The sequence below is a fragment of the Alexandromys fortis genome, unplaced genomic scaffold, assembly GCF_014885135.2.
Source record: "Alexandromys fortis isolate MF-2015 unplaced genomic scaffold, M_Fortis_MF-2015_v1.1 scaffold_8_9099976_23576923, whole genome shotgun sequence".
Classification (NCBI taxonomy): domain Eukaryota; kingdom Metazoa; phylum Chordata; class Mammalia; order Rodentia; family Cricetidae; genus Alexandromys; species Alexandromys fortis.
In genome coordinates, this window is record NW_026067899.1 from 5178396 (window position 1) to 5196744 (window position 18349).

At 37.8% G+C, this 18349-nt stretch overlaps 1 protein-coding gene across 1 annotated transcript in view; it reads right to left on the minus strand.

Moving 5' to 3' along the window:
* Nucleotides 1-18349, minus strand: part of Xirp2 (xin actin binding repeat containing 2) — a 255809-nt gene that overhangs the window by 29107 nt on the left and 208353 nt on the right. The window contains 2 exon segments of the mRNA XM_050123573.1: nucleotides 5031-5168; nucleotides 10214-10362. Of these exon segments, the coding sequence (XP_049979530.1) occupies nucleotides 5031-5168; nucleotides 10214-10362 (287 nt within the window).

Below are 18349 nucleotides of genomic sequence, written 5' to 3' on the forward strand. Positions count from 1 at the left end.
AGGTCCAGGGCAGTAGTTACAACAACAGGCCATTTCCTGGGTGCACCACAGCACTGAGCCATGTTGAAAATGTGTGGATCCCAACCTGTCCCTTCCCACTGAAGCCACAGAATGAAGCAAGAAACAGCAAGAAACCAAGCAACTCCCAAAAGGAAGAGGATTCTGCACTGCCACAATTAGAGGTCTCCTTGGTGGTGCACAAAGATGGTGGAAAGAGAAGGATGAGAAAATCCACTTTAAAAAACGGAAGGAGAACGCTGAGCTTGAGAAGGGGGCACAGAATGCTACACTGGTAGCTAGACTATGGGATCTGAGGCTTCTTTTGGAGGGCTGGGCACACTCTGGAACTAGGCTGCAGTGACATTAAATAACTCTGCAAGTAGATAAAGTGGTCCCTGAGCTGTACCCATAGAGTGAGTGGATATTACTGCATGGAAATGATATGTTAGTGAGTTTTTAAATGAAAGAAACAGTTAAAAAAGGATGAAAATCTCAAGGACACTTAGAAGCTGCAGACTGGTGCATAGGCATGAACATGGAGAGACAAGGGGAGTTTCTTTCCCAATACATGCTCATTCCAGCAGCCTCTCCTCAGTGAATTCTGAGGTCCTCATTAGAGGATGGAAGAACTGAATTTCTAAGATGTTCCTCCCAGAGGCTGTTGTAGTAAATGCAAAAAAAAAAAAATGTCCTTTAGGACTGCCGAGATGGCTCAGCTATTAAGTGCACTGGCCGCTTCTAAGAAGAAACTGAATAGTTCCCAGAATTTACGTAGCACCCACAACCATCTGTAACTCCAGTTACAGGGTATCTGATGTTCTTTTTTGACCCTGTAGGTGCTAGGCACACAAAATAAGCGCATGCCCACGCGTGCGTGCGCACGTGCGCGCGCGCACACACACACACACAAGGAAAATACTCAAAGAAATAAATCTAAAACATTAAAATTAAAAATATCCCTTTAAGTGATATTTGCCTTTTATCAAGAAGGATCAATTAGTTTTTCTAGTATAGAATGCTGAAGACTCACTCCTAAAGTGAAAAACAAATTAAAGTTTGATAGTATAAATCTGACATAAATAAGAAACAGGAAGTATTATGAGTGCTCAATATCCCCAGACAGAGACAGATATCAATCATTCCTGCTAGAGTCAAAAATGTTTAATTGAAAGGCAAAATATATATGAGTGCTGTTAAAAACCAGTACTAATCAGCGGGGCAACCCAATCAAGATTATTTATTTATTTATTTGTTTGTTTGTTTGTTTGTTTGTTTTTTAAGTAACAGTCTCATTACGTAGCCCAGACTGGCAACTTGCATAGTAGACTTGACTAGTCTCAAACTTATGATCTTCCTGTTCCCAACTCTATTCTTTTAAAAAGCCAAATTTGTCCTACCGCAAATCCCTCTTCTCCCTGGTGCAAAGGCTGAATCCTTTCTCTAATATTTTTCCCGTGACTACTTCCCTGGGCAGCAGTGATGCTGCTGATATACAGAACCATATAGTATAACTAGTCCCACATATGAGATGAGGCAACATCTTGTTTAACCACCATGACAACAATGAATGTTCCTATGCTTTCGTTCTCCTGTTTTGGTTGAAGATAACACACAGACTCATAGGTTTGAACCCTTCATTCCTAGCAGGTGGTGCTGTTTCAGGAGAGCTTGAAATCTCTGGTCTGTTGCCTGTGGTATGTAGCTAGCAGACCAAGGCTGCTGAGGGTCGAAGGGGGCAGCTTATTGCTCATGTTTAATTCTGGTTCCAGTTCTGAACTGTCTGCTTCCTGATCTTCAACAATGAGGAGCTGCAATCTACTTGCCTTCTCCGCCTTAAGGGACTGAATCCCCTGAAACTGTGAGTCAAAATAAGACCCATCTTATGGGCTTTCTGTCTGGTGTTTTGGCACAGGGAAAACAACTAAGCATTTTCTCATTTTCTTTCCAGCAAGTATAAATGAGTATAAGGGACTTCTCATTTCACAGGCAGCTCAGTTTTCAAGCCTGCTTTCCTCCAATTGCTGATCTCCAAGACACACTGTTACCAAATAGCCAATTACCTTGAAAACAATGACTTCACTACATTAAAAAGAAAAAAAAAGGCAGATTGGACTTAATTATTACAACTAATGAAAACATTACTAACAGTGACATTAAATATTGTCAGCAACCCAAGACAAATGTTCTTTCTATTCACCCTAATTAAATTGGTTTCCAAATTAATATTAGTTACTGCATGTCATCAAATTAAATACATTTGGCCCAAGGAGGACTGAGCAGGAAGATAGATCTCAAATACTATCAATAAGCCAGAGGATTGCAAATGTTATCTGAGCTGACGATAGCTTATGTAAGGACAGAATTAACTATCGTATCGTGGCATGCATGTTGTCCTTCGTCTCTAGTGAGGAAAGTACACATTTTTAGGATGCATTTAAATTGTTTCAAAAGTCTAAGTGGATATGCGAGACAGTTTTCCCTTTCCCCTCTAGAATCAAATTTGACATTTATCTCAGATTTCTAATCAAGATTTAAATTACAGTCTTTTCTTTTTTTAAAGGTAAAGGTGGCTTATTTCATTTTCTCACAGGATTCTATATTCAAGAGGCATTTGATGAATGCTGCTGACTAGTTTAATTTTACCTGTGATTGCCATATAATATAAAGTACGTTTTCATAACTTGGATGTATTTATCCTCAGGGAATTGTCAGATATTATTCCCCTATCTGAAGAATAGATAGAGAAACTGAAGCTTAAACAGATCATGGCAGCTCTGGGCCCAGATATTCTCTGTGTTGTTTTGCTGTTTTCATGTACTTCCGTGTTTCACAGTCACGAAGCACGTCTGAATGAAACTCACAAGAAGCCCGCAGTGCTCCCGTGTCTCCTTTAGTTTCGCTTTCACGGGATGTACTTTGCATTGATAGACATAGGGTGAGAACTTCTACTTGGTAAATAAGGAGCAGGTACTGAAGCCAGTCACAGCAATTTGTTCCTTTGTTCCGTGATGAATGCATGTCCTCCACTCAGAGGCAGGATGCTGAAGGCTGCTATTTATTTGTTTACTCTATGTGTGTGTGCTTGTTTGTAGGTCTGTTTACACGTGTGACCAAACAGTGTCTGTGGAAGCTAAAAGAGGCTGATGGATCTCTAGGAGCTGGAAAGGAGGTGACTGTGAGTCATGGTGTGAACATTAGAGCAGCATTTACTCTTAGTCACTGAGTTACCTTACACAGCAAGCCCTAGGCATTGCTTCAATCCTTATAAATATTAACATACTTTTTGTAGATACACCCAGGAGCTAGGTTTCATTATAATCTTAAGGCACAGAGAAGTTAAGGACCTTGCTATGAATCACACAGATAACTAAATGTGTATACACTTGATCCTTATTCTGACTTTAATATCTGTGCCCCTGACTACTACAAAGAGGTCTTGCTTTGCCAATCTTCCAGTTCCTAATATATCATCTCTTGTGCAAACTTTTCTCCAAATTTAATGATTAGAGAATTGTACAAGTCAAATTTGATAAACCAAAGGAGCCTAAATCCACTACTCATTCGTGAATGAGATTTGGGTGGATCATGGATTTATTTTATGCTTCCAGATGTGAGTACAACTTCACAGTCATGTAGATAATGAATATAATATTCATAATTAGATGAAATGAAAACATGGAGTCATTTGCTTAAAAGATATCGCAAATTTCAGAGTGAAGTATACAGAGTACTAAACTAGGTCCTTCTACGCATGGTAGGAAGGATTTATATAACTGCAAAAATGTGTATACCCAAGAAGGATGCTCTAGGCCTATACCATTCAACAGGCGAGTCTCAGAGCTCAAACTGAACTCTGATTTGCGAATCCCAAAAACTTACATTCTGACAACCTGTAACACAGTTTTCCTAATGGAAATATGTCTACAAACATATTCTTGCTTCTGTGAGGAATTGGTTACTTAAGTTATTAACATAGTTTTATTTTATATTTTTGACAAATTTCAGTTAAACTCTCCAATGATGCTTGACTCACTCATTTTCTTCTGTTCCAGCAGCTACATATGAGATCACAAATAGGCCGTGTCTTGCTCTCTTGTTTACATTATATGCCCGTACGCATCATTAGAATTACTGCAGTAGGTGTATTTAGCTAACTGTATTACACCTTTCCACTCTCCAGACAAAACTAGAGCAAGGTAACTATTGTTCAGGTATTACACTTTTAATCATTGCACCTGATTCCTTAACTACTTTCTTGCCACATACAGCACCTGAATGTTTCATATTTATAAAATTTATTTAGCTCTTCATTCCCTCTGAGTTTTTTTTTAAACAAAACACACCCACTTTATTTGCTATTGCAAAATTTCACATACCAGTTACTTCCTTTCTCATGGAAAACACAGGCTCAAAGTACAGCTGTTTACACAGAGGTTGTGAATTTTCTGCATGCTGAACTATCTGATGGGTTTTTACATTTAAAAATCATTATATCTCATGAAAATATTTGATGATATATGATTCTGAAGTAGTGAAACAGAAAAAGTTTTATAAAACAAAAGTCATATTATGTGGTTTTATGTAACATCTGGATTCTACTGCTTGATGTTTCATGATTTTTTTTAAAAGAAAACAAAATAAAACTCCCACAACAAACACTGAATAATGCTTCATATTTCAACTATGCAAACGACCAACAGATAGTTTATCATGAATCACAACCTAGAAGCAGAAGCTCAGTGCCAACATCGCTCTCAGCATTTCTGTTTACTTGTTGACTAAGTTATACTATTTAACTTTCACTTATGTTTGAAACAAAAAAACACTGAAAGAGAATATTCCAGCATAGCTCACATGGCAAAATGTTTCAGCTGAGTAAACCAACACAGCAATACGCTTAGATGATTTTCTAAATGACCACTTTAAAATGAGAAATGGGGATAGTTCTACCACCAGAGCAGGAATGTTTCTACACTGGTGAGAGCAAATTCACCCCTAAATGATATACCCATCTTGCACAGCGGCAGTACCTGCTCAGATCTGCTCTGGTGATGGTATTGATACTCAGAAAAGGCATTCCTGGTTGAAGTCATTTCATCCTTTTCAAATTGTTTCTTCATCTTGGCCAAGCCACCTGGCACTGTGCATACTTCGGATTCTTCCATGACCTACAGTGATTTAAGAGGACAACAGTTCAGAGTTTCATCTGTGTAGAAGGTATGCTCAGGCTATTTTTGCATTACAGATGACAATTATTGATGGGTGGAACCCAAAAGAGATATTAACGTAAACTGATTTTGACAGCCTTCCTTTGAAACTAAATTGTTCAGTTGTTTTGCCATCTACCAGTTTTATACAATGCATCTTCAAAGCACTGAGTAATATTACCCTGTTTCAGATAAAGTTTTATGTCTATATTAGGCTGAACACTGCATTCCTCTAATAATATACTAGATGACTTGTGGGTATGAGAATAATTAAATTAACTGTAACTCAAAGTAAAGCTGTCATTAAAATCTCCAACATCTGTACAGGCAACAGACACATTATCAAGAATGATTATTCAAAAATTTTTAATAACACTAAGTTTTATTTCAATTACCTTGGATGAACGAAATAAAGTGCCTTATGTAAGTGAGTTAAAACTATCAGTAACAACTGAAGCTTCCAGAGGTAGAATGCTAGGTGAGTTTTGCATACATTACATTTCCCTCAGTTAACTCCTGTTAGGAGCTATGGTCACCAATTATCTACATTTTAATCTAAAGAACCTAAGATTTAGAGAAGTGAAACAGCTTAATGGTCTTTAATGCAGGACACTAAGTGAAGGCATTAAATCCGATCACACCTGTCTGTCTCAATCACAGCCTCAATGAATAGACAAAAAAAAAAAAAGCCAGCTACTTTTCACTAGAGCTGGCACATCTCAATTTGGCTTTGAGCACTGGCCTGTCAGAACCAAGTATCATAAATAGAGGGTTTGAATAGAAGGGCATATTTTTAGATGAGAAAACTGATCTCTGTCCAGAGCCAGGAAAACAACTTGCAGGGTACCAAGGAGCCCTGTCAGATTATAGGACTCACAGGGAAGTGCCTAAGAGCCTAGGGCTTTCGTTTTGATGAATCAACAACTTCCATAGCCCAGCAGGCACTCAAGCCTTAGATGGGATGCCAAGTGACAGGAAACCTGACCCCGTATAAGCCCTTTGCCTGGGAAGCTTCTGGTTCTACATGAGAGAGGGTTGGGGATTCAGTGACATTTCCAACTACAGCAGGGTTCCTGAGGTATGGTCCAGTGCTGACATAAATAGCCCCGGGAGCCTAGGACTGTATAAATCACAGGAGGCCTGACAGATAGCTTCATGTCCTGCTTACTCTGAATATCCAGGGTCCTGGCATCTTTACCCAAAACTCTTGAAAGTCTGTGAGAAATCCATCTATCTCAGGCACCCATGTGGAAGTGCTGGAGTCTGAACTCGTGCAGAGTTCTCTGAGTTCCTGTCAGACCCTGGAGAAGTTGTATTACCATAACAACTTTTCTCTGGCTTCATACTTTCTTGGTCATTTCAGAATTGCTCAGTGGGAAGGGAAATGATTGTATCCTTCTATGTATTCCATGTTACCATCAGGAGAAAGTAGGAATCAATTTTGCAATATAAGAGAGTAAAGAAACAGAAATGTGAGTTTAGGCTACAATACTTCTTTTAAACCCATCTACCAAGATTTTGAAAGTGGACTCCTTAAACAGATAATATTGCAATTAAAATATAAGTTTAACTATTATCAAGAACCTTATTATTTAAAAAGTATAAACAATTCAAAATCATACACAAATTAATTATTTTAGTCTTAGTATTTATGTCAAAAACTGGGTATTCAAAGAAACATCGGTTCTCAGCCTGCTTCTTACCTACCACGAGGATTAAAATATGGCTATAACCATCTTTTTCCTTTGACATCTACTTTGGAAGCAAACACATACACAAGTGCAAAGAGCTGCTGAGTTTTCATAACCTTGCAAACATTACTACCCCTACTTTGTTGTTGTTAGTATGACATCAGATAGATCTCCCTGAAGGAGGATAACAATGGTGCTAAGGTTACCTGGAACTAACTAGTCGTGTAGAGGAAGAACTACCTGAGAGAGACTGTGGGATTTACAGGTTTGGTTCCAATCTGGAGAGACAGCTACCTAAAGAATCATTCCAGTGGTCTCACTTTATTTAGTGCCCTGCTCTGAATACTCCAACTCATCTGTATTACTTTTAATACCTCATAACTTAGATTTGGCCTTCGAAATAAAACTGGGAATGTAATGGATACGCCAATAATTATGAGTTAATTTAAATTCTCAATACTTAAACCTAGGTAAATATATTACACAGTGGCCAACTTAAGATGTAAGGCCTCATCAATGAAAAAGAATAGTTTTGGGGTACTAGGACTGAAGGGAAACAGCAGAATTTGGGAAGATGGACAAACAGTGATTGTAATCCCAGATTTTATAAAAACCTAAGTTAAAGTTCCTGAAGCTTCTATTTCAATCACCGGACACGGAAATAAGTCTTTTTTTTTTTTTTAAACAGATTTATGCTGTGTGCTAATAAGATAAAGAGAATAAAGGTGCCCTGGAGAACCTGACATTTGATTTGTTGCTCTGTACACATGACGTCATTCTCTCTTCTAGGGCTGTCTGCAGACTGCTGCTGTTCCATGGGCATGGTGTGCCCCTTGAGTCGCCAATGCCAGCTGGCAGCTAACACAATGGTAAACAGTGGGTCACTGTTAGCTGTGCAAGCTCATTGGGCTTGGTTTGGGCTGAATCTGTGAATTCTAGATTTTTCCCCTACGGTGTTGGTGTCGACTGTGTAGAGAGAGAGTCACAAGTAATCTTATCGGGCCAAGGGATGAAGCACTTGATGGCACCGACAAACAAGACCTTTATTCTACTTTGTTTGTCTCTATTTACAAGGACTTTTTGAGCCTATAAATGTTCTTCTTCGTTGTAATATTTCCTTTATCATAATATTTGAGATCCATTGATGTTTGAGGGACGAAACAATCTCTTGTATGAAAATAGAACATTAAATATAATTAAGAGAGCATTGACCTCATGGATCTAGGAATTTAAATTCATAATTGTATAATCATTCGTGCATATTTTCACTAAATTTTTGACTACAATATGGGCAGAAATAAAATCAATTATTATATTCCTTTATGTAGAAAATTTCCACATCTATTATTGAACAAAATTATTTAATTTACCCATGTCCATTTTAGTTAGGCACTCAATAACCTCCAGAAACAAGACAGTATAGTCCATGGGCAGTTAATCAGACCCAACAGCAGCTAATTCTTCACTACCCATGAATTGGGGCAGAAGTCCTTTCAGCTTCCAGTGAGAGTTGACTTGCAGGCAGGGCTTGGTATTTCCACCTCATTTCTGATCACTATCAGAAGTGATTCTGGTTCATAGAACAGTGGTTGAAAACAGTAACCAAACATGAAAATGATTGAAATACACTGCCTTTTCACTAAATCCTTGATAGGGAGGCTTTTCAACAAGAAAGAGTTTCTCATCATAAAGAGTTTTTCTTTTCTTTTTTTTTTTAAGGTCAAAGGATATTTTTCTTTACAGCATTTCATATTTTACCCCTTTGCAGGTACAACAAGGAATAATGAGCAATAGTAAATACATCACCTCGTACAAGTATACTAGGGCAATGTTGTTATTCCTAACAGCTAGATAATGGGGGAGGGGAGGTAGAATAATTGTAGCAGAAGTCAATAAATCACAAAATGTCAAGGCTAGAGGAAGATCAGTCAGTGGCTAAACAGAATTAACATCTTCATAGGCCATTGTTAATAATTAGAATTTCTTTGGCATTGCAAATCGGCTGTGTCCCCATTTTTAGCGTTTTTTTTAGCACCATGGAAGTATAGATCATACCATGATACTAATCTGTTTTATAACATATTATCCAATTAAGAAAAAAAGATCTAAATCTCCCTAAGTAAAACCATTGTTTACTAAATAGCAAGTATTTAATGAGGCATTTTCTCATCTTAGAAACTATCTGATAGTTTCCCTTTTTTTTTTTTCTAGGATTTTCTACACTTCGATGTTTACTGCTTCCCTTGTAATTTAGACTACTGTGTGGTGATGTTCTTAAACAATCCAGCAGGGGGTGCTCACTAGGAAGACTAGCAGAGAGTGTCCTGTAGAGCTGATACTGTGGTTATGAAAGTGATGGAGTTACTTAAGTCACTTCTACACATCCATTCCAAATCTATGCAGTATCTAAAATGTATTTTAATGACTACGGAGAAACTTAAATGTCATCTGCAATTTCAGGGCTGTTAATGAGTTTGGCACAGTCAGCCTGTCTCTAAATAATTTGTAAATGTTGAGTAGCTATTTTTAAATCCTGCCTTTGGGAACCTCTCTCTTTCTGTCTCACTCAATGTCTCCCCCTCTCATACACACACTTCATGGCTAATTTGGGGATTATAATTATAAAAGAATGTCCTCATATTTCAGTAAGCTGAAGGGCACAGAATACAGAATCCAACCAATTCTTTTGAACATCACTTTATTATGGGTTGGCTCTAAAATTGGTGGTCTTTCTGAATCCCAGAGTTTCCCATAAAAATAATTGGTTTAGTAAAGAGCCTGCATTGATAATCTCTCTCATTTCGATGTTGATTAAGCCTCTCCTAATGGATTCATTGCATACAGAGAAAAGCAAAAGAAATTACACTGCAAGAGAATTTCAATGAATGATACACAAGACGGAGGAGGGCAGCATAGAAGCCCACATTATTAAAATTTGAAATTAATTCTCAACCTTCCTGAGTAGAATAGCTATAGGTTAAGTGGTAATGATGACAATAATAACACATTTATGCAGTGCCTCTTGGCTTCCACATAAATTATCTCTCCGGTTATTCCCCAACACCCTGTGTGGTAGACAGTTATTCCCATTCCTCACTGTAGGAAACTGGAGCGCGGGGTTCATTCAACCACCAAAAGGCGCACCTACACTTCATCAGGCCAGAGTTAGATTCACGTTATTTATTTTTTATTCTTTGGTTCTTCTGTAAGAAATATCTTAATGCGTAGTACTCTTATTGTTTTTCAAAAGTAAAGGAGAAGTATGTACAGACAGCATGCATATCTCCTCACGCAAAGTTCTGCAGAGTTGCTTACGTTAGCAGAGAAGCTGCGAGCGTCACCCCTGGAGACAGCTGCTTGGTATCTTGCCATCCGCTCCTTCAGAGAGAGCGCCTCGAGGAGCTCCCACTCGCCCTCACTCCCAGCAGTACTGGCTTCTCCGGGCTTTGTAAGGTTGAAGGTCACTGAAAACAAATATAGCATTTTCAGACGGGTGTCAACTTGAGAAGAAAACAGCATCAAGTTATGACCAGCGAGGGCTTCTAATGTACTTGGTTTGCAAAGCAACGCAACACTTTAAGGGTTTCTCCAAGCTTCCGGGGAAAGCTAGAAAATGTCCATACAGGAGAATATTCTCATAGAACTATTATTGCCCATTCCTCCTTTCTGAAGTTAGGATGATGAGAAATAATGATTTATTAATAGAGACATAATCTAAATAATTAACATTCTCCAAGCATTATATGCCGAATTTATGTTAAATATTGTATAAACATCTCATTGGCTTCTCTAACAACTTTGTGGGTAGATGCTATTTCCTAAAGCTTACGTGGGCAGAAAAAGAAGTACATAGTAGTTAAAACAGCAACACAAAACTTCCCCAGAATCACATAATTCTTAAGGTGCAGGTTTGAGTACAGTTGGATTAAATATTGAGCAAGTGAAAAAATTGTTCTCTGTATCATTTCTCATGCCTCAACACTGAAGAAGATATATGTAGCCAAAATCTACAAAAGACTGTAGATTCTGACTTTTATTTGCAAAGGCAGATGCCACATAAGAAAGAGCAATAATATCATTAAAAGCAGCTCTGTCCATCACCCATGTCAAAGAGTTTGGTATTTTTTCCATTAAATCATCTACCCAGCATAGAAGAGTTTAGCCGCACACCTGGTACCAGACCAAAAGACTGACTGCAAGTCTACAGATGATGGTAACTGGAAGCAGGAGGATCTTAGGGACTCTGAGCCAATCTAAGCACATCCTTAGCCATAAGACAGCATGCACCGCAGTATTACCTTTCAGTGAAAGGAGCATGAGGACTCTGTGGTTTACTATTCACTCTAAGATGGTGTGTGTGTGTATGGATGCTTGTGTGTGTGCGTGCATGCATGCATGTGAGTGTGCATGTGTGTGTCTGAATGCGTGAGTGTGTTTTACCCCTTAAGTATGTACCCCAATACATCTTACTCTAAGGACTTATAGCTTCTGGAACAAAGAAGATACAACTCTTCGATGTATTTTATCATATTTGTATTTGCTGTATATGGGACAAGAGAGCAAGCTAGACGTTGTATTTGCTGTATATGGGACAAGAGAGCAAGCTAGACGTGGCTCGTGAAGAAGAGAAAATCCCAAACATTTAGACATACCCTCTTTGGAAGCCTCATAAATATTAACATCACAAATGACCGTCTTAGAAGTTTTCTGTCTATGTGCCTTAGAGGTAATTCATTGTGCAGGTAAGTTAAGTTATATCTACAAAAGGAGGTTGGATCCCTTGTTGTTTCCTATGCTAAGGGCATTACTATGCTTAGAATCCATCACACTCTAAGTACGCAGTTTCTTTTATTGCTTATACAAATGCCATTGCCAATTCATTAAAACATTAATTCTTTATGTAGCATGATAAACCACGTAAAAAGAAACAATGTACAGAGAATTACTTTGAAAGAAAATTAAATATTAAAGAAAACAATCTGTCACAAAGACAAGATTCAGATGCCAAATGCAAAAATGCCTTTCTTTAAGTGTTCAATTTGTCTTTAGAAAAAGATGTGTATAATTAATTTTGAGATATAACTCAGTCTATAATACATAAAATTCAAGCTATTATGTCTATTCGTGTTTATTACCTCCCAAAACATCATACAACTAGAGGTTATATACATACTTTTCTTCTACAACTTAAAAAAAATCAATCAATTTACAATTTTTTTCCCACACGACAGAAATTCATTATACTTTTCTGAGTTTCTCTTTTTACAGGGAGTTAATATTTGAGGCAGTTTTCAAAGTACACTGGTGCTATATGTATGTTCTGAGAATTCTTGACCAACTATTCACGTCTGCACAATCAATCAAAGAAGACTGTGGATATACAATAATGAATCTCACTGGCCAGACCCTAACTATAACAAGGGGCAGGCGATGAGATTTTTATAACCTGCATTCTCCTTCTTTCACAAGTATGTTCTCCAAGAAAGAGTACTTAACAATATTCACCGACTCCAATCAATAAGAATAAGAAAAGGGTCATTCACACATTTAGTATGAACTGTCCTAGTATGAACTCCCCATTTAGAAAGTTTCCAATTTAGAAACGGTTTATACAAGTTACATATTAACACAAAAAATGAAAAGTGATGGGCATGCCTCATCAATTATCTTAAAATATTAAATGTTGTAAATTCAGCCCGAGTATCTTTATCCAGTAGCAATGTGAAATAAAGGCCAGCATACTGATACATAAATCCAGGGTCAGTGTGCTACTACTAAATGCTGCCAGAACTATAAAAATGTCTGCACATAAAATGCCCAATGTGGCTGGGTTCATAGGGACAAGTGCTTTGTCACTATCTCATTTATTAAACCAGATCTTCTGTCGGCGTGTTTTCTAAATGCAACTATTTCTCATTGCTTTTGAAATATGGGAGGCACATTTTCAGACGGTAGCTCTGGAAAAAGTCTTATTAAAAGGATGACTGGATAATTAAAAAAATAGATTCTTTGGGTTGAAATACAAGCATTAGACATTAGACACTTTAAAACTTATTTATTTACATATAACTTAAATGTATGTTTTCCTTTTGCCTACTAAACATGGACTATGTGAAAAACTTCATAATATATTGAAATGTCACAATGACACCCATTATTGTATACAATCAATATCAGCCAAGCCAAATTCTCAGCAAAGATCAAGGTGAAATCAATAGATAAGAGAACTTCAAGGTTGGAGAAACACAGCAGAAACATTAAGGTACTACAGGAGGCCATGGATTAAAGCTGGTGACATATAAGCAACAGCATGAAAGCAGATGGCAGACACAGAGAACACAGAAAATCAAAGTCGTCTACGTCACATTGTAAGATATAATAGAAAAATACATTGTTGAAAATGAAATTTAATGTAAATGAAAATAGTTACCATGACTCAGATGTTACCTCAATCAAATACCATACCATACAAATTTATTGGTAAAAATTTATAACATTTCAAGTTTAAAATATGATCGGAAATTATTCAGACATATGAAGAGGTTCTATGATGAAAGAACAATATTCAGACACTATTTGATATTGCTTTTATACACTGAACATTGTGAGGAAGTATATAACCAGGTACTGGTTAATCAAAATGCAGTTATGTGACCCAGAGTCTATGTGAGTCTAAAATGATAACCATGAGGAAAAGAGTAAAAGCATCTGTATTAACCATAAAACAAAGGCAACCAATCAAAAACAAGAAAAGTCTCTTAGGTAGTTCCTCCATGTGAAGATAGATTGATAAGACCAATTGTATTAGTCATTGAACTGATTAAACTTTATATCGAAAGAAAGGGATTAATAATAGACTCAGAAGAAATGGACAATAAATCTAGTCATTTAGAAAGAAAATGTTGAACAAAATATATTAAATTTTAATAAAGAAAAGCTTTCTAAGCTATATTCTTGACAGGCAAAATCCCCAGGGAAACAAATTATACTGAATAAGATAGAGGACCATTCTATGTGGATCTCCATGTGCTCAATATCACTGTACAGAAAGAAACACAAGATAACATCAGCAATAAGAAAATAAAAGAGACATTTTGGAATGGGTTCCTATAATTATCCCTTTTCATTTTGTCAGAGTTAAGTTACAAGTCAATGTTTTTAACAATGTAATTAATAAGGCTTACTTTAGTACATCTACAAAGAACATAGGGTGTCTCATTAGCCTCCAGTGTTTGCTCACCTCCTTAGATAAAAACAAACATTTATAGTGCCAAATGGTAGTGTGCTTATTCAAGCTGAGTTGAGAGCTTGCAGGAAGCATATATGTGATATGCGGGGTGTGTGGCTTTTTGGGGAGAGCATCTGAAACACCTGCTGTGCTATGTATGTGCACACGCGCATGAGAGAGAGAAAGAGAGAGAGAGAGAGAGAGAGAGACCGAAAAAATGAAACAACAGCAACGCCAAGAAATTGTGCTGGAAAGATTGGATGGTGACATTGCAAACACAACATGTGCTAAATGAAGAACAGGCTGGGATGAAGTGTTAAATATTTTTTAAAGTGATAAAAGTCTTTAGAAGACTATGGGTAGTGTCTAAAATGATTTCAGTAGAATGTTCTGGTATATAAATTATCTCAAAATCATTTATATAAAGTCTACAGCAAAAAGAAAACGGGAAATGGATGTGAGAAGCACAAAAGTTCAAGGCCAAATATTTTAGGCTAAGTTTTTAGGAAAAAAGGAAACTAGAGATGGAGAATAAGGAATGGGTTTAAGCATTCAACTTCAATACAAAGCAACAACAAGTCAACCAAATGCTGACGTCATTGAACTATGGAGAAAGAATTAGAGATGATTTACCAGTGAACAACAAGAGTGGACCTGTGTAAAGTTAGAAAATCTTATGTAATACTCTTGGTTATGCCATAATGAAAGGATTGTCTTACTTTTTTTGTTGTTGTTGTTGTTTGTTTTTCAGGCAAAAAAAAGCAGAGATACGGAGGCTTATAAAACGTATTCCTTGTCACATGACTGGTGAGCTGTAGAGGGGGAGGAGCAGCTGGGCCCTCTGTGTCTAGTTCCCTGGCTTTATCACAATTCTCAGTCATCTGTCAGGAAGGACATAGGTCCAGAAACGAGCCAACTATGAGCATCCCTAGTTGGTACTTGAAGGAAAATTCAAAAAGATTTCTTTGATGGCTAGTCGTTGTTGTGAATTGGACCTATCTGCACTCAACTAAAACCCAAATAGTTGCACCCGTGTTGAGGGATTTATCTTGATTGGACCATGTGAGGTCCATGATGATGCACCTTAACGCTGTGTTGTGCCCTCTGGTGGTAGCCCAAATAAAAAGACACAAAGGAAGAATTTGCTTTTCTGCCTACTTGCTTTCAGTCTCGCTGCCGTGTTCATTTGTGCTGTTGCTGAGGTGTTCCCTCTCTGCTATTAGAGCCCACCTCCTTGGGATTCTGACATAAACTCAAGACCAAGTAAGACATCCAGACTCGAAAATTTTCCAATTGTTGGCCTTTCACCCAGGAGACAGCCCTTAATGGACTATCGTATAGTGTAAGTCATTCCCTTTGAACACATAAAAATTTATTCTACTGGTTTTGCTCCTCTAGAGAGCACTGCCTGATACAAAGTCGTTCTGATATGGACTGATTCACATCATAGATACAATAAAACATTGAACAGACTCCCAGATGGCTACCACAATCATAATTATGACTCAAAAGAGGCTCCAAGGTTCAAAAGCAAGTTAAACTGTTTAAAAGGAAAGTGATTTGAACTATTTTTTTTCCATGAAATTTCTCTGGCATCAACTTAAAAGTTCCAAGAAACAAACAATAATGTGATGATGGATTCCATGGATGTCTGTGAGGTCAAGAGAGTCTTACCTACCACAATCAGGAAGGCAACTCCTGCCAGGTGGTGGTGGCACACACCTTTAATTCCAGCATTCAAGGAGGCAGAAGCAGGTGGATCTCTGTTAGTTTGAGGCCAGTCTGGTCTACAGAGCGAATCCCAGGACAGCCCGACTTACAGAGAAAAACCTCATCTCAAAACACCAAACAAACAAACAAACAAAAGAAAGGAAGTCAACTCTCATTTTAGTGATACAGCAATTTCCTGATATATTTATATAATACATATAATAATATATATGTATTATAAAGAAGTCAACTGTTTAGTACTTGGGAAATTGATTTAGAATTGAGTGGAGAAAGTGCTGAGCTAAATTCTATCAAATCTAAATAGATGACCTATAACCAAGTTTGGATTTGTGAGCAGGATACGATACCATTAGACACAGCATAGCATTCCATTAGCAGGAATACATTTTTTTCTATAATTTTAATATTTGCATATCTCTCAGCTAATCAGAAAATTCATCTCTGTAAGCATTCATCGTACTCCTGTCATGTCAAATATGTAATCAATTTAAAATTTCATTTTCTTACCCTTACTTGAATATCATAAAACCGGGAAATAGATAATAAAATGTAAAAGCAAATGTCCAGCCCAGGCTTGAATAAATCCCAGTTCTTAACCACAATGAGGGAAAGCAGAGGAGTCAAATGAGCGCCAATGGATGCCACAGCAGCACAAAAACTATCTGGTAGCATCATTCCAGCAAGAGGACAGGCAGTTTCTTCAGCTCATCACCCTGTTATCTTACTTCTACCCAATACATCACGATGTTGCATACGTGCTTGCCACTTTCCCTAATTCCTTCCCCTCATCCAACTGTATTGAACTTTATTCATTCACAAAGGTGGGTCTCTTCAATGCAAGGCAGAGAATTGGCTCTTGCCTCCTTATCAGATCTTCTCCAACTAGTCTTGCTTACTAGATACCATAAGACAGCCTATAACTGAAATTATCCAAGAAAGGAAGAAGAGAAGACTCAGCCTAAGTTGGACAAAATATGAGTTCTCCTAAAGATGTTCCAGATCCTAGAACTTATGATACATTAACTTATATGAAAATGTGGTGAGGGGGGTCCTTTGGTCAATGTGTTAATTTTGTTGGTTAATGAATAAAGAAAACTGGCTTGGCCTATAGCATGGGAGGAGGAAGGCAGAGTCAGGGAGCCACCATGGAGCTGCCTGAGATAGATGTGCTAAAACTTTGCTAGTAGGTCACGACCTAGTGATGATATACAGATTAATAGAAATGGGTTAAATTAAGATGTCAGATTTAGCTAATAAGAAGCTAGAGCTAATGGGCCAAGCAGTGATTTAATTAATACAGTTTCACTGTGATATTTCAGGTCTAAGCTAGCCAGGCGGCCAGGACAAACAAGCAGCTGCCCCCTGCAATAAATTGAGTAATTTTTGCAGATACTGTGTATCTTGATATGGGAGAATTTCGCTGGATTCTCCTTATGGGTAAATTGTGATCCCAAAGAACTTCATATGTGAAAGAGAGATACAGGAGAATAGCAGAGTAAGGATAGAAGGGAAGAAAGGGGGTAGTGAGAGAGGGGAAGGAGAAATGGAGGAGGGGAAGTAGAGAGGGAGGGAAGGAGAGATTCTATGTACTGCTGGCTTTGAGGTAAAAACAATGCAAGCAGGATCTGGCTTCTGAAAGCTAGAAAAAGCAGGAGACAGATAGATCTTGGAGCTCCTTGGAGGAGCTTAGCCTAGAGAGCATCTTGATTTCTGTATAGTAAATCTCCCTTGGGACACTGGAACCCTGTAACTGTGGTAAAGCATCTTTTCCTGATGTGCATGGTCATTTGTGACTAAAGCACTAGGAAATTGCACTGACTTATGTCAACTTGACCAAGCCTAGATTGATTTAGGAAGAGAGAACTTCGATTAAGAAAACACCCCATGCCGGGCGGTGGTGGCACACACCTTTAATCCCAGCACTTGGGAGGCAGAGGCAGGCGGATCTCTGTGAGTTCGAGACCAGCCTGGTCTACAGAGCTAGTTCCAGTACACAGAGAAACCCTGTCTCGAAAACAAAACAAAACAAAAAACAAACAAACAAAAAAACCCAAAAAACAAAAAAAGAAAACACCCCATGATATTGGCCTGTGGGAAATCCTATAATATTTTCTTAATTAGTAAATGATATGCGAGGCCCCAGTCTACTACAGGTGACATCACCCCTGGATATCTGGTCCTGGGGTTATAAGAAAGCAGACTGAGAAGGCCTTGGGAAGCAACCTAAAAAGTAGTGTTCCTCCATGGCCTCTGCATCAGCTCCTGCCTCCAGATTAATGCCCTGATTTCCCTGGTTGGTGGATTATGAACTGTGAGATGAAATCAAGTCTTTTCTCCCCAAGTTGCTTTTGGTCAAGGTGATTATCACAGCAATATAAACCTTAACTATAACAGAAACCAACCAACATAATCATTATACACATATAGATTGCTGTCCAAGTAAGAACACACACACACACACACACACACACACACACACACACACTAGACAG